The 27,321-nt window shown below is 58.8% G+C and overlaps 1 protein-coding gene across 2 annotated transcripts; it reads right to left on the reverse strand.

The window, feature by feature from the left end:
* On the reverse strand, nt 1-27,321 carry TMEM132E (transmembrane protein 132E). Of its 2 annotated transcripts, none has more exons than XM_055700940.1 (9): nt 27,092-27,321; nt 13,480-14,377; nt 12,397-12,537; nt 8,635-8,827; nt 8,240-8,383; nt 4,123-4,328; nt 3,244-3,523; nt 2,971-3,162; nt 1-2,440 (listed from the first exon to the last, which is right to left on the reverse strand). In XM_055700940.1, the coding sequence occupies exons 1-9, from the start codon at nt 27,162-27,164 to the stop codon at nt 1,412-1,414; spliced, it is 3,156 nt and encodes a 1,051-aa protein (XP_055556915.1). In that variant the 5' UTR covers nt 27,165-27,321; the 3' UTR covers nt 1-1,411. The 2 variants fall into 2 exon arrangements, with proteins under 2 accessions (XP_055556915.1, XP_055556916.1); XM_055700941.1 differs by lacking the exon at nt 27,092-27,321 and adding an exon at nt 23,010-23,105.

Here is a 27,321-nt window from a genome sequence, read left to right on the forward strand (position 1 = left end):
CACAGTGGTGGGTAACTTCCGATCCAGAAATAATCCGCTGCCAACCTCCTCCCTCCATCAGGTGATGCCGGGGGCTCTCCACCCCCCCGCGCTTGGTGCCCACAGGTATGAATGCACAGCCCAGGACCTCCAGCCCTGGCACCCCGTTGTCCCCGCAGAGGTGACCTGGCTGAGGATGCTCTGTGCTGGGCTGGGACATGGGGGGCCCTGGGCTGGGGGGGTCCCTTGGGTGAGCCAGAGGGGCTGGGAGCTGCCGCCAGCGCAGGGTGACCAGGGAGGTGTTGGGTTATGGCATCAGAAGGCACCACAGAGGCTGAGCCTGGCTCTGGGCATCCCTGATGGGCTGGCACTGGGAGACACAGGCCAGGTACTGTTGTGGGTGTTCCCACCCAGGCTTGGCCCCCAGGGTGGTGTGAAGCCCCCACACCACCTCCCAGTTCCAGAGCCACATCCCAGCACTGGGGGGGGGGTTGGCAGAAACCCCCTGGAGGTCCCAGCAGGGCTGTTGGACAGAGGGGGCCAGCACTGGCTCCACAGCTAGGAACAGAGGCAGGGGCAGGCAAGGTCACAGCTTGCTGGGCACCCCCAAACTGCCCCTGCCTGGGGGCCCCAGGGGATGCTCCTGTGGCAGACATTACTGTCACCGTGCCCCAGGGCCCACGCCACAGGGAGCAGGGCGAGCCCAGCATTTGGGGCTGGGATGTAGCAAGCAATGGGGACAGCAGTGCCCTGGACCTGTGGCCATGAGGTTCCAGCCCCCCCAGCTGCTGCCCTCCCCTCCCGCCTCACCCAGCATCACCCACAGTGTGGGGCAGTAGGCTCTGGGTGGGGAACCCGCCCCCCCAACACCCCAACAGCCCTGGAGTGGCAAATCCCTGAACCAGCACTCACCTCCAAAATTGTGCAACCGAGTGCAGCAAAGACAGGGGGGTTGCCTTTGGGAAGCCCCTGCCTGCCACCTCCCTGCTGGGCTCCTGGGGGGGACGGGGCATCTCCCCATTTCCACCCCCTGCACAGCAGGACCCACAGCACCATCCTGCCCTGTTCGCCACTGGACACGCGCACACACGTTGAGGTTTTGACCCCATCCGTCTCTTCCCCCTGGCTTGACCCCCTTGCTGCCCCCTCACTGCGGGCTGGCGGTCAGGGGGACCACGTGTGTGCTGATGCCTCCCCTGGGAAAACCAGACGGTAAAGGGCAAGAAAAGAAAAAGGCCCCCGGGGGTGCCTTCCGACAGGGTGGACGTGAGATGTGCAGAAGAGGGAACACACAAGAGAGCGCCAGATGCGGGTCTCCAGCCCCGGGGAAGCAGCCGGCATGGTGTGGCATGGTGTGGCGTGGCACGGCGTGGCAAGGTGTGGCACAGCGTGGCAGCCCCCTCCCTCCCACCCCCTCCCCTCTGCCCCTGCGTTAAGCGATCTCTTTGATTCTGCGGATGTAGTTGTGAAGCTCTTCAGGGTCTTGCAGCCCCATGTCCTGGCAGACCCACTCCAAGTCCTCCTCATCAGCGATGGGGATGGAGTTGTAGGCCAGCTCGTCGGAGGGCAGCGTGGCGAAGGTGGTGAACTTCACCCGCTTCCGTTTGGAGGTGGGCGAGTTGAGCGGGTCCTCGCTCTGGTCCCGTGTGGAGCCCCCTGAGGAACCATCCCCACGGCCATGGACCTGGCTCTGCACGCTGGTCTGCGAGCTCCCACTGCTGTGGTGGTCCCCGTGGCAGCAGGTCTGGACATTTTCCAGCGGGTTCCCAGGGCTCTCGGGCTGAGGGGAGAGGTCACTGTGAGCCCGCAAGGGCTGCCCGTTGCCCAGGAAGACCCAGTGGTGGGAATGGTCCATGTTGGTCTGGCCTTCAGGAGGGATGCGTTTGTGCCGGTATTTCAGCACAAAGACAATGCAGTTAATGAGGAAGACCAAGATGGCCAGGCAGAAGACACCCAGGAGGGCGTACATGCCTATCTCCAGGTCCGTCAGCCCCCTGGTCACCTGGACAAAGCCAGTGGGGATGGTAGGGAAGTCCTCGGTGGGATGAGATGCACTGGACATCCTACTGTCCTCGCTCGGCTCCGCTTTCCTCTCCACCTCTGCCCGCAGGGTGGTGCTCGCCCCTGTCTCCACCAGCCCTGGCTTGCTGGGCACGTGGTCGTAGTCATAGGTGGGGTCCTCCTCAGACCCAAAGTGGACCCGCACGCTGGCCAAGGCTGTGAAGAGCACGCTCTTGCGCTTGGTCTTCTGGCAGCTCTCACAGATGACCAGCTCAGCCCGCAGCAGCTCCCCTGCACCCTCGCTCTCCGCCACCACCAAGGGGAATGCCCGGTCCTGGGTCACCGAGACCACCTTCTCATCCAGGCTGCTCACCACCAGGTTGTAGTCCTTGGGGTCATAGAGGGAGAGGGGGGCCGTGGTGCCGTCGCTGTAGGAAATCCACAGGCTCAGCAGCGCTTCCTGCAGGACCAATACAGGCACCGGTTGCCCAGCACGATGCCAGTCCCACCTGCACCTGTTTGTCCATCCCTCCATCCATCCATCTCTCCTTCTTTGCATCCTCTTCCCCATCCAACTCACCCTTTATCCCTCCATCATCCATCCAACCATCACCTAGTTTTCCCCTTTTGCCTGTTCTCCCCTCAGTGTTCCCCATGCTTGCCCAGGCTCACCCCAAATCTCCTCCCCAGAGGTGCCAGATGTGGCTACCAGCACTGGGCTGGGAACCGTACAGGATTTCCTCCAGACCCCTTTGTCCTCATGGTTGTCCCCTGACCCTGGGCTGGGCAGGGTTGGTTCATAGTTCTGCGTGAAAGTTTCTGGGGTGCTTTGGGGTCACCAGGGTGTCTGGAGGACAGCGGGTGCTGTGGGGGCCTGGGACAACTGTGGGCAGGATCTGGGGGGGGGGGGGCGCGTTGCAGATGGAGCCCTCACCCCACCCCAACTTTCCCACTGGACCCCCAAGCCTGAATGCAGCCTCCTGGCCTCACCTGCTTGAAGAAGCTGAGGGTCTGCTGCACGGACGTTCGGGCAATGATGGTGTGGCTATTGCCAGGGCTGGGGTGGAGGGACAGCGAGAGGCTGGAGACCACCTGGGCCTTCAGGTCCGTGATGCTGACCTTCTCCTCTGCCACCGTCACCAGCGTCTCGCCCAGCACCGCCTCCACGAGTGGGGACACAACCTGCAGGGGATGAGGGTACCCATCACCGCCTGCCCCCCCCAGCCAAGCTGGCAGAGGTGGGGAAAGGTGGCTGGGGGGTACCTTGAAGAGTGTGGTGCCCGGCTCCCTCCCGGCCAGTGTGAAGCTGTCCACCATGTGGGCCACCCGTGGGTCATCCACACGCATGAAATCGCTGACCAGGTCGGTGACCTCCACCAGCCAGTCGGGCCCTAGCATGGTGACCACCTGCCCCATGCCCTCCGCTGCCGTGGTGTGGAACTGGGTGAAGACCTGCAGTGTGGCATGTTGGTACTGCAGGGCACAGCCCCGGCTCTGCTTCCGCTCCTCTTCATCCTCCTCGTGTTCGCTGTCCCGCACCGACCTGCGGGATGGGGCAGTGGGTGGGCAGTGCTACCAAGCTCCCCGCTGCCATGGCTCTTCAGCCCCCACAGGAAAGGAGAGGGGTGGCCGGGCAGGGAGAAATGCAAGATCACCAAAAAAAAATGATAGCTCCTGGCCACAAGATGCCTCGTTGCCCATGAGGTCTCTGAGGGCTTTAGCAGCACGTGGTAACAGGGTCGCCAGCATCTCTGCCACCTAACCAGCTGAGAGGACAAGATATCTCAGGTTGGGATGGACAGCTGGAGGTCTCTAGACCTCAAAACAGGGCTAACTTTGGATTTTGGCCACTCCTGGCCTCATCCAGGGAAGTTCTGACCATTGCCAAGGATGGATGTTCCCCACCAGCTCCAGCATTTAACCAACCTCATTGTGAAGTTTTCCTCCTTCCATACAAACGTGCAATCTGCATCCGTGTTTGCTTTTCACTGAGGACCCCTGAGATGACTCTGGCTCCATCATCTTTAAAACCCCCTCATTATGTAGCTGAACAAGCTGAACAATTAGACCACTACCACCCACCTTCACCTTGCCTTCTCAAGGCTGGACAGACCCCAAGCATGGTGGCTCTGCAGCACCCACCTCCTGTCCGGCAGGATGGGCACCCTCCAGCCCTTCACTTGGCTCAACCGGGCGTCTGAGAGCTCGATGTGCAGTGGCAGTTTGGGCACCCACACCGTCATCTCCAGCGGGGCAGAGAGGTGCTCATAGGTGAAGGTGACCCGGGCGCTCATGGAGCCCCGTGACTCCTTCCCGCTGACGAAAACGTAGTCGCAGCTGCTGGAGACCTGGGGGAGAAGTGAGGGTGGGGGGTTGCAACAGTCCCACAGACACACCAGAGATGCTGGCAGGAGGCTGCCTGGAGAATGGCAAGTGCTGGAGGAGCAGATTTTCACCCGACATGTACACGGTTAAAGGTGGCCCCGGGAACAGGGATGCCCTCTCCTCCATGAGATGATGCTCAGAGGCGTGGACCCGCACACACCACCTCCATAATGCGAAATTCCCCCCAGCCCAGGTCCCCTTGCCAGCCCTCGCCCACTCCCACCTGCACCAGGTACCTTCACTTGGTGCCTCAGTTTCTCTTTGGCCTCTGTACTGAATTGTACCTCTTCTCTGTGCTCGAGCTAGAGGCACCCATGGGTGCTCCACAGAGGCTGCAAGTTACTCATCCTGCCCCAAAATCTCCTCCACCCATGCCCAGGAGACAGCGAGCACAGAGCAGCCGTGTGCCTGTGTGCCCGTACCCACTGGTGCCTTGTCCCCGTCCCTCCTGCTAACCCCAGAAAAAGCTTCCTAGAGTCCGTCTGAATCCTCATGTTCATCTTCTCACTCTCTTTCTCATTTAATTTCCGTTTATGCAAATGCTATTAGTTAAATTTGCTATAAAACAAATATATCCTGTGGGGGCCACTTATTACCGACCGAGCCGAGCCAATTAAGGAGCTAAGAGGATGCCACTGCAGCATCGCCTGAGCTTTGGCCGAGGCCACCAGAGTCAGCAGCTCCTTCCCAGGAAGGGTGGCAGGTGACAACCTGGCCGAGGGGACACCAAGCCCCCACCCGGTGCGGCCCCCTGGCCCAACCTGCCCACACCATCAGGGATTGCGTCTAGGTTGTTTGCTGCTGGGGAAAAGTAAAACCCATTTGCTCAGCTCATTTGTACAGTCGCTCTCAGATGCACTGAGCATCTCAACAGCATAGAAGGGTTTATCTCCAACAAGCCACGTGGATTCGCTGATAGCTGATAAGGGGTTGAGTCCATGCTTCGTGGTAGCTGACAGCAGAGGTGATGGCATCACTGTGGGCTCTTCCCACCCTATGTTTGGGTACCTGTGGTCATTCAGCTGCAGGAACTTTGCATTTCCAAGCCCATGAGCAGGGCCTGACTTCTACAAGAGCTCCACGTTTTGACTGCAGGAGCATGCCACAAGGTGCCCGTGGTCCCTGGGACCGGTGGAGGAGGCAGAGCCCAGGACCCGGGCTCCTCGGGAAGTCCCCAAGGCATGGAAGTGCGATGCAGGAGGGTTTGTTCCTTGTTTTCCTATCAGAGATACCAGCTCAGCACATCTGAAAAGACAATCTCATCTCTGGTGGGGCGGCATGTGAATAAAGATGAGCTCCTGGGCAAACCCTCCAGCAAAGGAGCGCTCTGGATATCGTGCCATTTATCACTATAAATATGATGGGCTGCTGATTCCATTACCTTAGCTAATAACCCCCCACCCCCAGAATTTTCTTCTTGGGACCACTTGCTTTGCAATCGGGGGGTTTGAAACTATGACAACAAAGAAATCCCGGCACATCAGGCCTGTCCTGATGATGGAGTGACTGCAGATTAGCTTTTAAATGAAGTGCACGCTTGTTCAGAGAAACTTCCCGGATTTGCAGCAAGGCATCGGGAAGCAAGAGGCTGAGGTCTGCCTGGGCTGCGAGCCAAGGCACTGCTGGCTCCGCTTCTGTGGCCAGGAGCTCCCCTCTTGGCACGGTCTCAAGCATGGGATCAAAAGGACACATCTTCTCCAAGGCCCTCTCAGGAGTGGGGAAGAACCTCCACAGCTCGCGGCACCACCCCATGTTGGCCAGCCAGGGGTCCTGGCAGTGGCTGTGGGTGACCAAGGTCCCTGAGGCTCAGTCCCACTGAGCTGACTCGCTTCTGGTGGGTCCTCGAGTGGGTGCGGATGGTGAGCTCCTACGAAAGGTTCACATGGGCAAGTGAGGTTGAGCATGTCCCATTGAGCATCGCTGGCAGCAGAGGTGGCCCTTCCACTCCCTGCATGTCCCTCAACACATACGCAGCCCCCAGTGCCACCACACAGCAGGCAAGGGGGATTATTTCTATGCCACCTTGAGTGATGAGGTGTCCCCCCTCTGGGTCAGCACAGGCAGGCACCCTGTATCACCACAGAAGGGGACGAGGATGACAACCCCCGCCTGTGCTCTCCCACCACCCTTCACAGGTGGCTCTGACACCTTCACAGCCATGTCTGCACCAGGTCTAGGGCACGTTCCCTCCACATTACACACGAGAGCAACCACCACCAAGCCACAAGCAGCGTGGGGAAAAGCAGCTCCCCAGCCCTCCTTCGTGTTAAATTATTTACAGTAACAGATAGCACATCCCACTATGTAAGCTTTGATTTATGTAACAGGTTTATAGCCCTGACACCGTAATCATACTCCCCAATCTCAGCAGGTAACTGAGAGCTCCCTCAGAAATGAAGCTCCAGCACAAACACAAAATAACTCAGCAAGAAATTGCACGGGGCTCCAAGCAGCAAGCAGGAGGCAAGCCGGGGCCGGAGGGCTGCTCCATGCATTATTCATCCCAGCTTGTGTGCGTGTGTCTGCTCCCCCCCAGGTCTGGGGACAGTGTGTAAATAGATTTATGAGTAGAAAGGCAGCACATTAAACAGTTTAAGTGTCTTGGAGTCCATCCTGAAGTGTATTATTGCTCCAGTGTTTTACCACGCTGCGGAGGACCAGTCTCCATAAATTAGACCCAGTGCTGTAAATCGCACGGATCGGAGCTTTAGTCAAGAACTTGGGTAAACAGTTTGTGACTGTCACTGACTGTCACCCACCCATGGACCACTGGGGAGAGCAAGTCCCAACGGGGCTGGAGCTCTGCCCATCACCCTGGCTCGGCTGGGAGAGCAGCTGGTGGCTTCTGGCAAAGACGGGGAGAAGGGGATACATCCCCCAGCCTGAGGGACAAGGGGGAGCCCCCCAGCATGGCTCCTTGCCTCTGCCCGACACACCAGGGACGTGGAGAGGGTGGGCTGGCTGGGTGCATGCAGGGAGAGGGGTGGGAGGTGTTTGGGAGAAGGTAACAGTGTCTAGGGGTGGGTGGATGGATGGAAATGGTGATAGGATAATACAGGCAGGTGGATAGATGGATACATACGCTAGGTTAACAGTTGGACTGGATGATCTTAAAAGTCTTTTCCAACCTAAATGATTCTGATTCTGTGATACAGGGATAGAAAAATGCATATGGATGAATGGGTCTGGTGATGGAAAAATCATGGCTGGATTTGAGGACCGACTGCTGCCTCGATGGCTGGGGCAGATGCGAGGACTATCGCAGCTGCTGCAACAATGAGCCTTTTGCATTCATCTAATCAGCATCTCTCCCATGCAACCCATCTTGCCCCTCTCCCTCAGCCCCTCTCTTCCCTCTGTGGTCCCCAAATGCCCAGGTCACCCCCCCACCCGTCACTGGGGCCAGCCCGCAGCCCCAGCCCGAGCTCACCCTGGCATCCAATCCAAATGGGAGATCAACGTCACCCAGAGGCACGAGTGAAGCCACTGATGGAAACGTGCAGCTCACATCGCAAGGTGACAGTATTTCACCTTATCAGTCCCAAGTGCTGCAATCATCCATAGTTATCGCTGCTGCCTGGTGCCAGCCTGCACAGTGCCGAAGCATCCCATGGCATCTCCAGGGACAGTGACAAAGTCTCTTGTCCTTCTCCCAGCAGATCCCAAGGAGAGGCAGACATGGACTGAAGCCACTAAGGGGACGATGCTTGGGATGGGGTGGGCTTGTGCAGCACAAGCCACTAGCCAGCTAGTCAGCTAGTCAGCCACTAGCCCCAGCTCATCGAGCTCCAGCCTGCACCACTATTGGGGTCAGCACCCCTGGGAGAAGCTCAGCCACTCACAAAGGTCACAAAAGCCCCCTCCCCACACCCACCTTGATGATGTCTTCATTGTTGGACTTGCACTCAACCATAGCCGAGACATCCACAATGACGCCACTCAGCTCAATGGCAATGACCTTCACCGGAATGGCCACCGTCCGCCCCGTCAGGATGGCTGTGTTGATGATTTCTGTGTCCTGAGGATGGGGTGCAAAGAGGATCGTCACATTAGAGGGCAGCCTGTCTCTCCAGGGTTAGATCCTGGTTGGTCCATCTCCTGCTGCAGCCCTGGCGTAAAGGAGGACCTGTGGGTGGGTGGGTGGGTGGGATGTATGGATGTATAGGCGTTATGAAGCAGACGGGCTGGTGGGAAATGGCTCAGGGAGACCCAATCCATCACCAACATCAAAGCAGATAAGCTAAGCAGAGGGCAGAGGAACTCGCTTACCATGGCCAGGGGCACGATGGCCCTGATGTCCCTCTGGATGACCGTCAACTCTGTCACCACCTTCTCCAGATCAGGCGGGGGGTTGCGGCCCCGGTAGTCGATGTGCCACATGATGCGGCGTGTCACCGACTGGCTGGTGAAGTTCTCCATCTCAAAATCTAGCTGCATGATCTCAGAGGAGGAGTCTCCGTCCCTGGGCAGGGGGACAGGAGGGGACGCAGTGAGCTGGATGCCCTGGCTCCCACAGATGCCCTGGGATCAGTGCCAGGCGGCCCCCTCTAGGGATGCAGAGCATCCCCAGCGAGTTTCTTCTCGGTGTCCCTATGCCTGCCAAGGGGACCGCGCTGTAGGTGCCACCACGATGCTTGCTGCCAATCACAGCAGCTGATCCCCTGCTCTGCCACCAGCGGCTGCTCCAGTGGGAGCCTGCAGATTCCCATGGGAATCTTCCCAGTGGGAGAGAGAAATGTATTTCACTGCCTCTCCCCAGGAGGAGAAAAACCTCGGCGACTCAAGCCGGCACTCTCCCAAGGCTGCCGGGTGATATCACAGGGTGAGCATGTGGCCATGGTCCCTGGGGACAGTGGGTGGCTGCAGGCGCTGCCCTCTGCTCCCTGGCTCTGTCTTCCCGGCAGTGTGGCTGGATTTACTGCCCTGGGCTGCTCCCACCTGCCCACTCATCATCTCCAGCGGGTCAAACCCCAAGTGTGGAGGGCAGCATGCTCAGGGATGGCAAGTAAGTCCCTATACAAGAGCTCAGTCCAAGCCGCTGACTTTGCAGCCCCTTCCAAAGGGGAACACGGAGGGAAACTGAGGCACAGGAAAAGAGGTTCAACCACAGACAGCAGATGGGACAACACTGAATTGTGACTCAGAGCAGGGCTGCCCCCCAGCCTGCATGGGCAGCCATGGGGGTGCAGGGGGTGGATGGCCAGGGTATGGGGGAGGTAGACAAGACCAGCTGGAGATAACAGCTCTGAGACCACCAGCTCATCAAAACCCCACGCATTTATTGCTGCTGCTGCTGAGGACAGCGGGACCAGGAGCTAATGGTCAGGGAGCAAACTCTGGGGCATCCCCGAGGCAGGATGGGATGGAGAGGCTGCGCGCTGCCAAAGCTGGCACATAGTGCTAGTCTAAGGGGATGAGGGGACTTGGCAGCTGGTGTCCCTTGTCCTCTGCATCACAGCTTGGACACAGCCTGACAGCAACGGCATATATCACTCTTACACCCCATCCCTAGGAGCAAACCTCCCCAGGTGCCATCCTGCCTTCCTATTTCTGCATCCAACCTGCAAATCCCTTGGGGGGACTCAGGGTTCAACCCTCCTCCCCCCAAGTCAACTTTCTCCATTGCTTCCTAAAATCAGAGCATCCCCAGGGGACACCTCAGAGCCCTTACGAACAGCAGAACCAGCAAAAGACCGGGGGGTGAGGAAAGGTGAAATCCCTGCAGCAAGGGAAGCCGGGACCGGCTCTGCTGTCATCTCGCAGCTATTGAGAAGGTCCCATCGATGTGGGGGTGCTGGATACAGTGGGTTTCTCTCTGACACATGTCTAATGAGTGAAAGGGAGCAGAGAAAGAGGAGAACAAGAAGCTGGGGCTGCTCCAGGCCATGGCAAGCCCTGCTCCCACAGCAGGGACAACGGGCTTGGCAGTGGAGCTGCTGCACAAGGGCTGGCGGGGTCCTGCTGGGACTTTGCACCCCCAAGGCGGCTACAGGGGTGCAAGGGAAATCGCCAAAGGCCACCCAATCTGAAGAAGGGGATTTGGCTGCTCCCTGCCTCTTCCAATGCAGAATTATCAGATACAGCTGGGAAAAGCCAGGTTCAAAGGCGAGCCAGAGCTGCGGCTTCATGCCAGAGGTGGTTCGGCACTGGGACTCCTTGTCACAGGGTGTCCCCAGGCATCCCAGGAGCCTCACCAGGGGACAGCCACCATCTTCTGCCCTCCCCAAGCATCATCTGCTCTCAGCCACGGCAGACACAAGAGCTGGGCTGCTTAGATTGGGGGAATAACTTAGGATGCAGCTGCTGGGGTGCAAAACATCCAAAATTAGCTATTTCACACCAAAGCTCAGAGCCCTCACCCCCTCCCCGCCCAGCTGGCACTGCCAAAAGCCCCCAGAGCCCTGGCAAGGCAAATTTCTCCAGCTGCACCGCCTGGAGGGCAACACGGCTTTGAGTCATTCATACTTTCCATTCCGTTAATATTTGATGGAGTTGTTTGTCTAAAAGGTGATTGTAATCACTTTAAATTCATCCGCCGTCTCTAACCTTTCCAGGCTGATTTGAAGCGGCGGTGGCAGACAGGAGAGGGGGAAGGGGGAGAGGAGGGGATCTCGCTGCCGGCTGGCCTGGCAGCCACGTGCAGGGGCACTGGGGTGGCCATGAGGAGGATGAGGGGACTCGTGGCCCCTGGGGACACCCCAATGTCAGCCACAGGGCTGTGGGCTTAGGTGCTGCAGTTGCATTGTATATCTGGAAGCAATGGTGTGGGGTAAAGGAAAATCCACCCTCCAAGTAAGCCATTTGTAGGGGGTTTCTGCAGATAACTTTTGAGCTCATGTTCAAAGCAGAGCTGAGGAACTCCATGAGTTTGTCCCCAGCTTTGCTCGGTTTTGGGGTGAAGGGCAGAGTTATGAGGAGATTTCCAACACAGAGGGCAGAAACAGCTCAAGTGCATCAACTCATTTTAACCTGGCTCCTGAAGACACTCGTCTCCCTTTTCCCAGAGACAGAGTGAGATATCACAGCCTGGGAACAACTGCTTTCCAGTACTGAAGTGTTTTTCCTGTACTGGACCCCGTGCCCATCCCCTGCCCTTGCTCGCCAGGTCCTGCCCAGGTATCCCCATCCTTGCAGCCTCCATGCGCTCACAAGCCAGAGTCCCACATCTCCCCTTCTCCAGGCTGAGCAGCCTCTGGGTTTTCAGCTTGGCTTTGTGGGTCTTCACTCCTTCAGAACATTCTCATTTCTGTCCCCTGGACTCTCCTCAACCAACCCGAGTCTTTCTCAGAGCCACAGGAACTGGCACTGTCCTCATGTTGAGCAGGGCAGAACCATCGCTGCCCGTCTCGGGTGCTACCTTGGTTCATGCTCCCCACCCACCACTCATCCATCACCTCATGGTCCAGACAGGACCTTGCCTGGGGACTGCTCTCTACTTCCACCCCAAACTGGGGGATCCTCTGTGGCTTCACAATTCAGCCCCAAAATCCACCAAAGATGCCCACCAGCATCTGACACGGCCAGGCGATCCCAGCTCAGGGATGCAGCTGCTAACTGGTACCGATAACTCACGAGCTCATTGCTTGACCCCAGCTTGGTCGCCTGTGCTGGCCACAGAGCAGATCCCACCTGAAGGCATCACATCACACAGCCCCGGGGCAGCTGCCTGCCTGCCCACCAACCTGCCCACCTCGGGCCACGAAACCCACCTTCACCTGCCCTTTTCACAAGCACAGTGCCGGCAGAGGTGAAAAACCACACGCAAAACCAAGCCCCTTCCCCCATCAGCGTAGGACCTACCCCAACCTCAGCTGGGCTGAGGGTTTGACCCCCAAATCGCTCATCTCCCTTCAGTGCCTCCATATCTCCCAGTCCAGGCTGCGCACTGCCGTGCCTCAGTTTCCCCTGCCAGCACCCACACGGCGCCGCAGCCAACCCAGGGTGGGGGCAACGGGAAACCAACCCAGGCCAAACCCAGCAACCTGCCCAACCCCACCAGTGCTGGGGGGCAGGCAAGAGGGGGGCCCTTACCTGGGCCCAGCACCGTCCACCCTGGCCACATCGACGGTGGCAGTGGAGTGCTTGCCACCCGTCAGCAGCTCCGAGCTCACCAGCCACTGCCCGCTCCTCGACTTGGTGCTGAGCAGGTTGACACCCTTCTTGGCCTTCACCCTGTGGAGAGTGACAGTCAGGGCTGGACCCTCACACCTCGGCACCCCTGGACCCCCCCGGGCACCCTGCAGGGTGGGATTTTTTGCCCCTGATCCCTCCTGGCTGTCAGAAACATCACCCAAGTTGTCAGCAACAACCATGGGGCTGGGCCCACCCCAGCCTCCCTTTTTCATAAAATGTTGTCCCTCCATCACCCCTCCAGCAGGATTTTGGTCCCCCAGCCCCAGTGCTGCCCCCCAGAACAGTAGCACCCCTGTGGGGCTGAGCATCCTTGAGGTGAAGGGCAGGAAAGCCTGGAGTGTGGTGTCCCCTGTGCCAGGGGCTCACTGCTGGCCCGGTAGCCACAGGGGCACTTGTAAATGTCCTTTGAAGAGATGTGGCCGGGGCTTGTCCCTCCATCCTTAGGGACACACAGCAAGGGGGTCCCCCACACACCTCCCTGTACTGGGGTGCTCAGCACCTCCTGCCCACTGCCCCATTCTGCTCCCACCCTGGCTCTGAGGCAGGATGGGGGGCACACTGGGAGACCCTGCTCACTCCGCATAAGCCCCATGGCCATAACACACTTTGTCCCCAAAGTGGCTGGGAACAAACCCACATCTGCTGGTGGAGCCCTAATCCCAGTGCAACTGGGAGAGCACAGGGAGGGCAAAGGCAGCAGTCCATACTGGCAATGCAGAGATGGAAATCCTGGATGGACAGCCCTTCTCTTCCCTCCGAGAAGCTCCCACTGCAAAGCCTCCAACCAGCTGCTCCTCTGCCCTCCCTCACCTTCCCAAAGCCCTGCCAGACCCGGTCTAGCCCCTGGCAGGTCCCTTAAATACAATACGCCCTCCTCATCCTCTCCCTCCTGCCCACGGCTGCCTTTGCACAGCCCAGGCAAAACGACCACCCCCTCAAAAGGTGGCTGCTCCCAGAGGGGGGGCAGCCCCAGGACCTTACCTAAGCGTGAAGTGCTCCACCGTGGAATTGGACATCAGATAGAGGAGGATGCTCAGCACCTCACCCGGCTTGAGGGGCTTGTCGGGCAGGCGGATGAAGACATTGCCGTCCAGCCGATGCTCCTGCATGGGCTGCCCGGGGGGGGGCTGCAGGAGGCTGACACTGCCGATGCGCAACAGCGGGTGCTGTGTAGGACCCTCGGTCCTGGCCCCCCCGGCCCCGCGGCGGGGGACCATCTCCCCAAGGCACTGGCCAGCCCCGTCGGGGGCATGCAGGGTGTAGTACAGCTCGGCTTGCTGGCTCTCGCCCGGCACCTCCAGGCTCTCAGGGCTTTTCCGCCTGCCCAGCGGCACGGCCGGGGGGCCGAACCAGGCGTGGGGCAGCTCTGCCTGCACCAGGCACATGGCTAGGCTGCCCCGCAGGCGGCAGGAGCTCTTGATCTCACGGGCGTCGCGGAAGGCATGGAGCCGCACGCAGGGCAGCCGGTCGGTGACGTCGAAGTCATCCCAATCCCGGCCTGCTACGTAGAAGAGCACTTGGACCACGGGCTGGCTGGCCACCAGCCGGGGCTGGATGATGAAGGCGCGCACCTTCCAGTTGACGGTGAGGCGGTCGGGGACCTCCAGGGTGCTGGAGGGCTGCAGCTGCTCCTTGGGCAGCACCAACCCCGTGCTGAAGGGCCCCAGAGTGACGTTGAGGATGGGCAGCTCCTTGGTCTGGAAGACGACGAAAGGCTCGGCACGTTGCAGCGGGGCACTGCCATTGCCCACCGGGCTGGCTCCCACCTCCTTGAGGAAGAAGGCCAAGCGGGTGTTGGACAGGCGGTAGCTCACAGGCAGCATGATGGCACCAGGGGGCTCGGCGGGCTCGGGGCTGGGGGCTGGCCCCTTGGCGTGGGCTGTGAAGGGGATGGAAAGTGCAGGTTAGCACAGGGTGTCCCCTCCAGAGCATCTCCCGAGCCCCAGAGCAGAGAGAACAGACCCAGGTGGGAGCAGTCCAGCCCCACAGCAAGGAGGAGCTGGTGCTTCAGCCCCCAGGCCCCTTGCAAGGGCAGCAAGAGCATGGCTGGGATTCTCTCCTGTAAACCAAAAATGCAGACCACCTTCCCAGGACCTCAGGCATCACTATGCATCCCAGCAGCCAGCTCCAGTCTCACCAAACCCACCTTCGGCATGGGATGCGGTGTCCAGCAAGGATGGACTTTCAGGAGCTGCCCAAGGCTGGGCCAGGGCGTGTTGAAGCCACGTCCAACCTCAGCATTGCCCCTGGGGAGCCCAAAGCGCTGGTCACCCAGCCAGCACCCATGCCACGACAGGGGCCAAAACACCACAGACCCACTCATAGAAACAGGGAATAACTGGCCACATCCCTGCTTCCAAATGCGTGGAGAAAGGGAAGCCGAGTTTCTCCAGAGGCTTGATCCCCCAGATCCCCCAGGTATCTATGATCAAGATTGTCCTCCTGCTTTTAGCTCCCAGATCACAGGGGGAAGGTGGCTAAACTGACTCCTCCACCCCAGACCTGCTTCGTCCCCATGGGCTGCCTGTGAGGGTGGTATCACAGCCGGTCCATCACCCACCACCCACCTAGGGGTGCCACCCACACAGTGCTGTCCCTACACACCAAAGCTGGCCCAGCCCTGATATTTCCAGGCATGGACATGGCCTGGTGGAAAAGTGATGAAGATGATGTTGGTGCCATTTTCTGCAAACCCCAGCAGCACCCAGACCTGCTAACCCTTAGGAAATCCCTTTGGTCCTTCATTTTGACCATTTTGCTTTACAAAAAATGAATGCACACCAGGCAGGCATGGCACAGGCAGCATGCAGTGACTGCTGGCCATATGTCCCGAGGGCCACCGCTGCTCAAGCCCCTCGAAGGACCCGGCCACCCCTCTGCTGCAGCCAGCGGAGAGAAAACCCCTCAAAATCTTTCTACTAAAGCAGATGCTGCAAAAGGCGGTTGGTGCGGAGCCGGGCCGGTGGCACACGCTGTGCCGGCAGCTGCGGGAGCCTGGAAGACATCTCAAGGTCTTTGCATCCGCCAGCGGCTGTCAGCAATTCCCAGGAGGCCTGGGTCCCCCCCCCCCAGGCCCCTTCAGCTCTCTGCCAGCCCCCTGCACCCCCTGCTCCTGGCACTGATTGCAACCGCTCCCAAGGGGCTGCCGAGCAGGAGAGCCCAAATTACCGTGTCAAACGACGGCGAAAGGTGTGGATGTGATGGCTCGGCTCCCAGGAATGGCTCAGCCTTATCCCCAATGGGGGCTTTGGAGCATGCCAGGACCCCAGGGCTTTCCCCACCTGGGAGCATCACCTTGGGCGGTGCTGAAGGGGAAGTGGGACCCTGCAGCCCACCCGGGGAACTCTCTTCTGCAGGGCGTGGGGGAGTTAAGCAGCTTAGAGGGCTCATAAAAGGATTAGTACTCGATACAGGGACGATACAGGGACGGGCAGCATCCACAGCTACGCTGCCTGGGATGAAACCTGTCCACAAGCCAGGCAGAGAATTCCCTAGGGCTGGGTGGATGCCGGGGACATGCTGCCGGCATCACTGGTGTGGCCACCGTGCTGGCACTGCTGTGGGCACAGCTCCAGTGCCCGCCACACTAACCCTGCTCATTCCCAGCTGCTGAGCCCGTCCCACTTGCCATTTTCCCACCTCCTGGAGAGCCAGGAGCTGCAGGAGAGGTGCCAAGCCCCAGAAAGCACCCATAGGTGCCTCTCTACTCAGAAATGATGACCAGTAAGGGGCTTTCTGCTCCTCCAGATCATGGAGATTGCTTTCTGCTGCAAAACATGAAGGTTTGCATCCTCCCTGTATCCCGGTTAACCTACCCACAGCTGCTCCTGCCATCCCCAGCAATTAGAAAAGGGGATTTTTTTCCAAGGCGTGAGATTATTTGCAGATAAGGATCCACCAGCTGGAGCAACACCAGCCTGGCTGCTTGGGTGAGGGACTGGCAGGACCAAAGGAGGCATGGGCAGCCAGGGAAAGCGGCTATGGTTAGCTGACTCATTGAAATAGCATCAGCCTTTATCCCTTAAAAACCTCCGGGGTTTGGGGAAGGATCACGTCATTTCATGAAAAAAACCCACCCCAAAACCACCCAACTCTATGCCCAGCATGGCCCTGCGCAAAACCCACCCTTGGGATGGTGCGAAACGCCTGGTGTCACCCCCTGTCCCTTGGGTGGGGAGACGGCAGAGCCTCTGTGCTGCCCCAGCGAGGACCCAGCCCACACCCACCAGCGAGGGGCACCCACTGCTACCCACCACACGGGGAAGGCAAAAGCAGACAGTTTTTAGTCTGTAATTTGGTCCCCAGCCCCAGCTCATGGCAGAGACCACCAGCAACCAGCCCCTTCCTCCTTGCCCTGGGGATTCTCCGAGAGCAAATAATGGTTGCGCACGAGGGGCAGTGGGAAAAGCCCCTCTCCCCTCTGCAGCCGGACAGGGCTCTCAGACGTGCGCTGGGGACGCTGCCTGACTCCGATAAGGCACCGTGGTCCCCAGCCCTGCTACAGTGGGGACACTTGCGGTGGCCCCAGCACTGAGCCCACACGCAGACCTGCACCCCGGCCATGCCAGATGAGGGAAGGGAGTGGGGACAAGCTGGGAGGGAGATGAATGAGACGGTCACGATTAGTTCAGCGCAGGCGGACTGCCGGCACCCAGAGAAGCTATTTCCTTCCACAGACAAAATGCATTTAAATGATGCTATAATCTGTCGCCGGGAGGGGGACGGGACCGGCGCCTCTGTTCCTTGGTCATAAACTAATCCTGGCAGGAGAGGGTCTAACCCAGCCGCATCCAGCCTGAAGTGGGTGCCAGGAGGGTGGATCACAGCCCAGCCCGAGCCCCTGTGCTGCAGAGGGATGGAGCGTGGGGAGGGAAGGAGAAGGGAGGAAGGAGATGCACGGATGTACGGATGCATGGCTGCTGGCTAAGTAGCAAGGAAGAAAGGATGGATAAGGATAGATGAACCGGCAGAGAGAATGGATGGATGGAAGGAGATAGGCAGGTCAGAAGTGGCTGGACAGCAAGAGAATAGCTGCAGGAAGAGGGAAAAGAGGTGCTGGATGGAAGGAAGGATGGACAGCACAATGGCTCAGGAGATGGGAGGAAGGGAGGCAGGACAGACAGCACAACAGTTCAGGAGATGAAAGATGGATGGAAGGATGGACAGACAAGCAAAATAGCTCAGGAGACTCTAGTCCCCACACCACTGTCCCCAGCTCCTGTCCTGGTTTCTCGCAGCCTCCAGGAGGAAAGGATGGCTGTCATGCCCCCATATGGGGGGACAGAAGGGTTAAACCCTGGTCACTGGCTCTGCTCTGCAGCCCGCTGTAGCTAATGGGATTTGTAGCCCCTGACCTGCATTCCCAGCTTTATTAGGCTGGCGCAGAGGGGACCATATGGTCCTTCCACCCTCCCAGCTCAGCACCGCAAGCAAAAAAAGCAGATCTCTGTGTCTGGCCAGGCTCTGACCAGCCCGGGGGCTGTCTGGACCACCCCAGGCTGAGGAGCCACGCCAGCCCCACAGTGGGATGGGATGGGATTCCCAAGTATCCCCTCCTTCCCACCCCCCAGTAGCCTGTGGGGAGCCGGGGTGACCTGCAACCCATGGTGGGGAAAGGGGGGAAGAGAGGGAGATGGAAACACACAACTGCCAGCAACCTCCTCACCAAGCCCCCACATCTGCCCAGCCAGATGTGCCCCACACCGGCTGCAGTGGCACGGCCAGATGGACTGAGCTGCTCCCACCGCCCGCGAGGACACATGGGGACAGCCCCAGCACCCTCCAGCCCTGCCTTAAAATCAAGACGACCCTCCCCAGGCCAAGGGGTCTTGCTGTTGCAAAAAGGAGCACAAAAAGCACCTGCCCATCCCCACTTCAGCAAGGACCCCATGATGGGGTTTTGGTCACCACCAGCCTGCTCCGTCCATCCGTCCCCCCACACTTAGGGATGCTGGGGTCAGACAGACTGATGGACACACGGGAAAAGAGGCTGACAGCCAGACTGGACGGAGCTATGGCCAGCAGGGGACACCGGCTCATTCGCCTTCCTTCCTTGCCCTGAATCCCCAGCAAATGGGGCACGGGGGGAGCACAGCTCAGCCCCTCCATCCTGCCTCCACTGCAGCCCCGCCAGCCCTGTCCCTGCTCCTACCCGCCATCCTGAGGCTGAAGAAACTACTCCTCCTCCTCCTCCTCCTCTTCCCCTTATCCGGCACCGATAGCCAGCGCTGAGCTCCAGCTTAGCTTCAGCTGTCTGCTGTAGGGGAGCTTTAGCCACGCTCCAGGGGGGATCTTTATCCTGGCTTATCCCATAGGACATGGTGGGGGGCTCCCAGCACATATATCCCCACTTAGCAGGGGCAAAGCATATAGGAAAAGCACTGGAGAAGGAGGGGAGGTTTGAGGTCGTGCCAGGAGGGTTAAAACCTCTTGCAGCGTTAACAGACGGCTCTGGGGGCTCGGTGCATCAATGGAGTGCACACAGCTCCACACCAGCTATGTGAGACACTGGCCTCAGCTCCCCCAGCTCCTGCCAGGCCACCACCACTCACCGTGGCCGTAGCCCACACCAGCCCATCGCAGCTGGGCTCCCATGGTGGTCCCGCTTTGGAGCAAGCTGGGAAAGTTGCCCATAAAGCAATGACTTGAGCTGACGTGATGATAAATACACGGGAAGGGCTGTGGAGAGGGATGGCGGAGGGTGGCAGGGAGCTGTGTTACTATCCCTAGCAGAGGGCTTCACACTGGCTTCAAACCCAGCTCAGGAATCCTTTGGAGGGGTTTTGGTGGTCACCAGGATTCCTGGCCATGGGATGAAAAGGCCAGTGGGATTTCATCAGTGGTCCAAGACACCCACTACAGGCCCTGGGATCCTGCAAACCACAGCAGCCCAAGGCACAGAGAACATCTCCGGTTCTCTGCACCTGCAGTACCGCTAGTGCTCCTATTCTGCCCAGATCCAGCCCCATATCAGAGTGGCAAGTTGATGATACTACCCCTGAATCAGGGAGATGGTGGCAGGACATGCTGCTGCCTCAGTTTCTCCAAAATGGGAGCACCCAGATGAGAAAATGGGGTGACGGATCTGCCTGAAATGCTAAAAGCCAGGGGACCACAGCAAAACCCTGCAGCCCCCAAGGAGGAAGCCCAGCCCAGCTGTTCCCCGCCAGGCCCCCAGCACAAATGTCCCAACTGCTGTTCCATTACAAGGCAGCCTGAAGCCACCCCGCTCCGTCGAGCATCCTGCAGGTCCCTGGCTGAGGCTTCAGAGCCCCAAAACCTGGTGATCCAGTTTTGCCCCCACAGCCCTCAGGGCCAAGCACAAAGGGGAAACGTGGGCAGCAATGGCTCCAAATGCCAGAGATGTGCCACATCTGGAACTCCCAGGGATGTCCCCCACCTGAAGCTCCCACATCTGGATGTCGCAACAGCTGGAGGCTCCAGCTAGAGGCAGCCCCAGCTCCCAGGGAAGGGCCAGGCTCACACACCATCTCTCCACCCATCCTGGAAACCGGCATTGCACCTATCCCTTTCCCTCCCCGCCCCGCAGCATCGATCCCCACCTCGTTACCCTCCCAGACAAGTGGGGTCAGCACCTCCAAACACCCTAAATACCAACAGAAAGCAAAAACTGAGGCCACCACCTCCACTCAAAACTCAGCCAGCCCCAACACAAGCCCCGCTCTGCTCTGCACTTCCACGCAGCCAGGGGAAAAAAAACAGCCAGTAATAAAACACAAGCTGAAATTAGAAAATACAGGCAGGCCCCTCATGGAAACCTCAGAAATGTCTCCCAGCAGCCAGAGCCTTGGAAATTGTTTTCAGTGACATAAAAGACAACAAGCTCTCCCTTCCCTCCGACACGCCAAGAGCCTCCATATCCAGTCCCAGCTAATTGGAACTCAATTAAGTGAGTAATTGTTACAAATGTAAAATTACCTTCCCCCAGCACGCAGCGGTGAGATGCCCCAGCTGTGGCCACCAGGAGGAGAGGGACATGGGGACTGTCCTGGCCCCCAGCCCTGCCCACATCTGCAGCAGTGATGGGGGCAAAAAGGGCTGGGAAGCCCCATGGTACCAAGGACCACAGCACTCAGCCCAGGAGGTTAAACTGATCCAGGCTTCCCAAAACCAGCCTGGGACAGGAATCGAGTGGGTGCTGGCGAGGAAAAGCATATCAAGTCTTCCTGTGAGCTGCCGTGTTGCCTCAAGAGTGGATTCTCTAGTGTCTAATACAGGGTTGTGCTTCTGCCTGACAGGCACTGCTAGATTCTCCTTTCATTTAGGTCCTTAAGACTTCTCCCCCTGCAAAAGGTCCAGCCTGGCTTCACAGGCAGAAGCAATAAAATAAGAAATGCTGGTGGGACTCAGCCCCGGGCCAGCACACTGCCTGTATTTCAGGACCAGCAGCACTAAGCAAAAGGGAACCATCCCAGCGCCGCAACAGGCTGCAAGTGCTGAGGTCTGCATTTCCCCCAGGAAATTATTAAACGGGGGGGAAGCAAGGAACCTAGAGGAATAAATAAATATGACCTAAATGGGATGTGCTGTGCAGAAGCACAGCCTGCCATAAATTCCTGGAGCCGGCAAGGCTTTTACGCGGCAGCTACTTTAGAGCAATTTCCACAAATCATGGCAAGGGACAGGCTGGGGGACGGGGAGGAGAAGGCCTTTACAGAGAAGGAAGAAAAATGAAAAAATTAATTAAAAGGGGGGGGGGAAAAAAAAAAAAAAAGACAAGGAATTGCCTGACTATGAATGTCCACAGGGATGCCCAGGGGCTCCAAAAGGCTGCAGGAGGTGGGGGGAAGCTGCCCTGGGATAAAGCCAGCAGCCCCTGAGCTCCCAGCATGTGTTGTGGTGAGTCCTGGGCTGGGCCCCCAGACACACCAGGTTCCCCCCATGCCGGGAGCTGGGAGCAGCCCCCTCAGCAGCAGGCAGGCACAGATGGCTTCCCCAAATAACCCCTCTGGGGAGCCAGAAGTGGGAGGACAGGCAGCAGGAGAGAGCCCTGAAGGGTGGCCTGGGGAAGCAGGGACAGGGACAGCACCTCCCGAGGGAGAGGCCCCCAGCACCACGGTGTTGGGGTGGAGGCGACGCGATGACCCCCCCAAAGCCATGTGTCCTGCTTGGATCCCCCTTGTCCCCTCCCACCACAGCCAGGAGCAGGAACATACTCCCACCACACTCCAAATCCAAACGTCCAAACACCAAATACGCTCCCCGCCCCCCCACTGCCAGCCCAGGCTGTTTCAGACTGATTAGACGCCGATTAATTTTCACCCCTGATGACGTGTGTCAGGCTGCGTTCAGAATCAGAGCAGGATTTAATTCCAGAGGCACTTAAGGAGCATGAGGAGCCACAGATCAACCCAGACCCCAGCAACTGGGGCCTGGGGTCCAGCATCAGCCCCAGCCCCCACCCAGCAGCCCCAAAAGCAGGGTTGGGGACAAGCCCTAGGCCAGGGATGTCACCAGCTCAGGACTTTGCCACCCAGCAAAGCAGCCACACCATCGAACATGCATGGCTTGAATCTATCCCCTTCCTTTTTTTAATTTAGCTGGTACCTGGAGAGGAGCACATCCAGCAGCTGCACTGAGCTAGCAGCAGCGGGTATTGCATTTTCAGTCTTATTTATCTCCAAGAGGGAAAGCATAGCTTTTCCTTAAAGAAAAATAAATTAAAAATTAATTCATTCTCAACTTTTTCCGGGCCTGGGGAAGAGCCCAGCCTGCCCAAGCCCATTTAATCAAGGCAAAACCCGCCGTGTTAACTCTTGCAGGGGCTGAGAGGTGACAGCAGCTGCAAGCGAGGGAAAAGCCACCCCAGCATCACCCACTTGGGCTTTTAGCAGAGCTATTGAAAAATCAAGGACAGCAAATATGGTCCAAGTGATGGGAAAATGCTCGCTGGCAGGAGATGGCAGCTTCATCAGAAGATTGCGAATCGCCTTGATTATGGTGCCCTCCTGGGAGGCCAGACCAGCGAGCGAGGGGCAAAGGGCTCAGCACCCAGCTGGCAGGAGGGATGGGTGCCCAGCTGGGAGCAGCAGCAGGTCAGGCAACAGCTTAAGAAAAAGGAAGGGACTAGTCCCCAGGAAAGCTTCTGCATCCTAAACTTGGGATGTTTATGTGAGAGGTGATAGCCCATAAATCCCCCAGCCTGGCTTGTGTCCCCCTCCCAGGTGAGGAGCCACATCACATGTGGCTGGAGGACCCTGTTTCTCCCAATTTTCAGAGAAACAGGGAACTCCGGCTGCCTCTCCCCTTGGCAAGGAGCACCAGGACCTGCCTTACTTCGCACCATTGAACCACATCTCCTGCTGGCATCGCATGCAAACAAACTCCCCAGGCAGGACCCTGTCCCCAAAGGCACCAGCGGGCTCCCAGGCCCCCCTGTCACAGCACATCCCACCCCAGAAGCAGCCACCTCCCTCCCTCCCCGGGGGGCTGCTCGTTAGCAGAGCATGTATGTAATAATAAAAGAGTCTGATTAGATTAGCAAGAGTGACCTTTTCCAGATGGATGGGATGCTCGTACAGCAGCAGCGACAGGCGCCGCGCAGGAGGGGAACACACCGGCAGCTTGCCGATTCCTCCACACACTCATCACGGGCTATTTTGGCCAGATAATTGCAGGAGCCAAAAAAAAAAGCAGGTTATGGCATGTAAGCACCCCTTCCCTCACACATCATCTCCCCACATCTTCTGGGACAGGCCACATCCTGCTGCCCACCTCCCTGCTAAAGCCTAGAGGTCTACAGGAGGGGATGGAGCTGGGATGTGTCAGTTCAGTGTTGGGGATGCTCTGCAGGGACCCCCAGCTGGGTTGGTTTTTCCTTTCCTCCTCTTTCTAGGATGCAGATAAGCTGGGCGAGGAGGGACCTCTGCAGCAGGTCACAGTGGGATGAATTAAATAGCAGAACTTAAAATACCCGAAAAGCCAGGTTTCCAAAAACTGCTGAGCAATCCCCAACCAGGGGGTTGCTGCCACCCGAGACCCTGCCTCGGTTTCCCCAGCAATGCAGCAGGGCTGAGCCTGGAATGCAGCATCCTACATACACATGCACACACAAAAGGATAGTTCTGGCCAAGGGTACCAAGGCACCTAATGCATCTTGAAATCCCCAGGGCCAAATCCTGCAACTGATGCTTACCAAAACAATCACTCAGAGGATTTCCATCACGCTGCCAATAGCATCCCTCAGCCTTTTCTCTTTCCTTAGCAACACCAAGAGGACAAAAAAGGTAGAAGAAAAGGCAATTTCCCAGTGGGGTGTCCACTTTCACACCCCCAGGTCCTAGTGCAAGCATCCTGCTGGGATTTACAGTATCAGGGTTGGGGGGAGATGAAGTGGGCCCTGGGGTCACACAAGGACAGCCTGGAGCCGAAGCCTTTCGCCTCAGGGAACCCTTGTGTGACCCCCTTTTCTGCAGTACCCAAGGTAAAACTTGTGCTAGGTTTAACCCAGCTCAGAGGTGGATCCTGTCCTCCCACCTGCCTGCCACGGCAAGGAAAGATCCTGTTGCCCCCACTCTGCTCCTAGCTGGAGCTCAGGATGCTCAGCTGCTCTGGCCCCATCAGCATGGCCGGGATGGGGGCTGTTAATGAGCAAACACCCGGTGTACATTCCTCCTTCAGGCTTGGTGTAGTTCCCGGTTCGGCAGCGAGTTATTGCACATCTCCACCTGCTGGTCTGAAAATCCCTGAGCCGGGAGATGCTCTGAGCTGAAAGAGGGATGGGGGGTGGTCCATATCCTCCCCCCACAAGGGTTGGGGTGTGCTGGATGGAGCCCCCCACCAGGGATGGAGCCATGGGCCACAGAATCATCCTTCACCCCCAGCCCCACACCTGGGGCTTGCCTGTGGAGGGAACAAGCTGTGGGAGTTACGGGGAGAACAGCGTGGCCCCGTCCCCACCGGCAGCAGGATGGAGGTGCTGGGGGCTGTAGGATCCCAAGCCCGCCTTGCGTGCTGGGGCAGGTGCTGAACAACCCTAGCACCCCTGGACCAAGGCATCTGGGTGAGTGCTGCCTCCGGGAAAGGGGAAACTGAGGCACACTGCAGGGACAAGGCTCAGCAGAGAGAAGACACAGGAGTCCAGGCTCAACGCCACAGACAGCAGAAGTTGTTTTGCAAACCGGTGGGTAAATCCTCGTCGTGCCGCATCCCAACAGGCAGCACGACCGCACCGAGCACACCCCACTGGCACCCAGCAGCACGCCACAGCCTCGGGGTCCATCCATCTGTCCCTCCCACAAGCCCTGAGGCCACCCTGGGGCCATTCCACCCCAGAGGGGCCAAAAAAAATCCCTTTCTGGAAGCAGCTGATGTGGGGCCAGCGGCCAAGTGGCTCCTGCAGCTCCCAGTGCTGGCAGGGAAGCGCAGCGGGGGCAAGGTTGGCACTGAGGGTTGCTCCTAAAGAAAAACAAGGGAAAACAGAATAAAATACCCCAGGCAGGAGAGCAGGGCGCTGCTTCACAGCCGGCTGACCCCCGCTGCCAGCCTGAGCAATTTGTAAGAAAGGCTGGGAGAATTAGGAGCTCTCAGTCTCTTTTTCCGGCTCCCTCCAAGACCTTTATTTGTCCGGGAAAGGCCAAAGCGGCAGCGAGGGCAGCTGCACATCCTGAAAAGAGCCTAAAAACTCCTGGCAGAGGCTCCTCTCTCCACCGGCACAGGCATCCTCCTGGCAGCGCAGCGAGCCCCAGCCCACAGCCAGCACAAACCACCCTCGCCCGCTTCATGCTGTCGGCATCACCGCAGGGACCCCCCTCCCATCGCATCCCCCAGCCCAGGGGCCACATTCTGTCCCGGTGTAAACCTGAGGCCTGACACACCAGGCTTGTGGTGTCCCAGCAGCAACAGAGGAGCTTAGAAATGCCCGGAAGGGGATGGGGAGTGGGGGGCTGCATCCAGACCCTGCACTAGAGGTGATTCCTGATGGATTGCTTGCCAGGGATATTTCCCATCGTCTGCCAGCAAAGCCAGCAGCCGCCTTCAGCAGCGCACCCGTGGGGAAGCACCGACCCAGACGCTGAATCTCATCCAGGCAAACTGAGGAGCGGAAGGAGATCCCGCTTCCCTGCTGGCTGCCAGACCCCTGCCCGCAAACCCCCTGACCTAGTGGTCCCAAAGAGGAGAGCTCTGCCAGCAAACCTTGCCCAGGCAGCACCCCGGGAAACACCCAGGCTCGGGGGGCAGCATCTCCCACCCCAAAGGATGCTACGTAAAGTTGCAGTGCTTGCCAGCCTGGAGTATCTCTGTTCCAGCTTCTCCATTGGGGTCAGAGGGTTTTTTTTAAAGGGTGGAAACACACTGCCAGCTCCCCACAATGCTCCCAGCATCCCCCCTCCTCCTTATTTCACCACTGTGGGAGAGCAGCTCCTCAGAGAAGCTCCGGGAGCTGCAGATGCGGGAGAAAGCCCTGTCTGAGCCCCAGAAGTGCCTTGGCCACTGGCTGCCGGTGCAAAATGGAGCTGGGCACAGTCCAGGGATCCCCTCCAGCTCCTGGGGGAGGGTCTCATTTGAGCTGGGCAGAACAGCCCCCAGCCCCTGGGACATTCCAAGCCCGCAGCTCAGAGGCAGGCTAGCAGGAAGGCTCCAGGTGCCCGCCCTTCCCCCCTGCCCAAACTGCAAGCAGCCCTTGCTTTCGGCCCAGCCAAGCTGGCTGCCAGGGAAAGCTGCTTTGGCCAGGGCATCTGCGGGGCTTGGGTTTACATAGAAGCCATCCAAAAAAAACATCCACGGAAACCAGCCCTGCGTGTCCCCGGGGTGCATGACCCCTTTTTGGCCTTCACCAATAAAAGCCCCCAGCAGCAGGTGCCAGCATCCCCAGGGCTGCCACCGGGGCGGGCCAGGATGTCACCACACGGCACAGCAGCGATACGGATGCGACTCAGGGCAAGTCAGCGCAGACAGCTGGGGCCCCCCCTGCCCAGGCAGCAGGCAAGAGCAGCACCGCCAGCCCCAAAAGCCATGGAAGGGGGGGTCAGAAAGAACCAGAGGGATGGCAGAGGCTGCACCCCCATCCCCACACCCCAGAATGATGCCACCTGGGCAGCACTTGCCCCGTAACTCAGCGCAGACCAGGAAAGTGCCTGGGTGCGGGGAGGGGGGGAGGGGGGGCGGCAGGATAAGCGAGTGGATAATAGCAGATAAAGCCCCTGATCCTCCTGCTAAAGCAGCTCTACATTAAGGAGACATGGGGCAGGGGGGGTTAGAGGGGACCAAAGCCCCCTCGTCCCATGTCCCCCCCTGCCAACCTGCTCCCTGCCCAGGGAAACAGCCTGCTGCAAGTGCTTGCAAGCACAAGCTGTCATTTTATTAAGACAGGAATAAACTCTAATCTTTACCCATTTGGGGGGGGCACACAGGACCAGGGGAAGTGGCAGCTGCCGGGGGGGTGTTGGATTTTCGTATGTCCCAGCTGGGCACAGAGAGGCAGGCGCTGCCTCTGGGAGGGGGCAGACGGGGCTGGAGGGGGGAGATGGGTGCAAATACACACGCACACACCCCATATTGCAGGACACACACATAATATATATATATTGCCCCCCCCACCGCCGCCGCCCCCGCCCGTGCAAGCGGCACTTACCGGGGAGCAGCAGGGAGCAGAGGCAGCAGAGCAGGGTGGCCGGCCCGGGGAGCATCTTCTCCGGAGAGGCCATTGCAAGGTGGGGGGCAGCCAGAAAGGCGGGGGGAGGGGGGGCCCGAGCCACACCCGTGGCAAAAAAAAAATAATAATAAAAGGAATCCAACCAAGCACCAAAAAAACCGCAGAAATCCCCTAAATCCAACCACGTGCGAGCCGGGAGCAGCAGCCAA

This window comes from Falco cherrug, chromosome 1 (genome assembly GCF_023634085.1).
Source record: "Falco cherrug isolate bFalChe1 chromosome 1, bFalChe1.pri, whole genome shotgun sequence".
NCBI classification, from domain to species: domain Eukaryota; kingdom Metazoa; phylum Chordata; class Aves; order Falconiformes; family Falconidae; genus Falco; species Falco cherrug.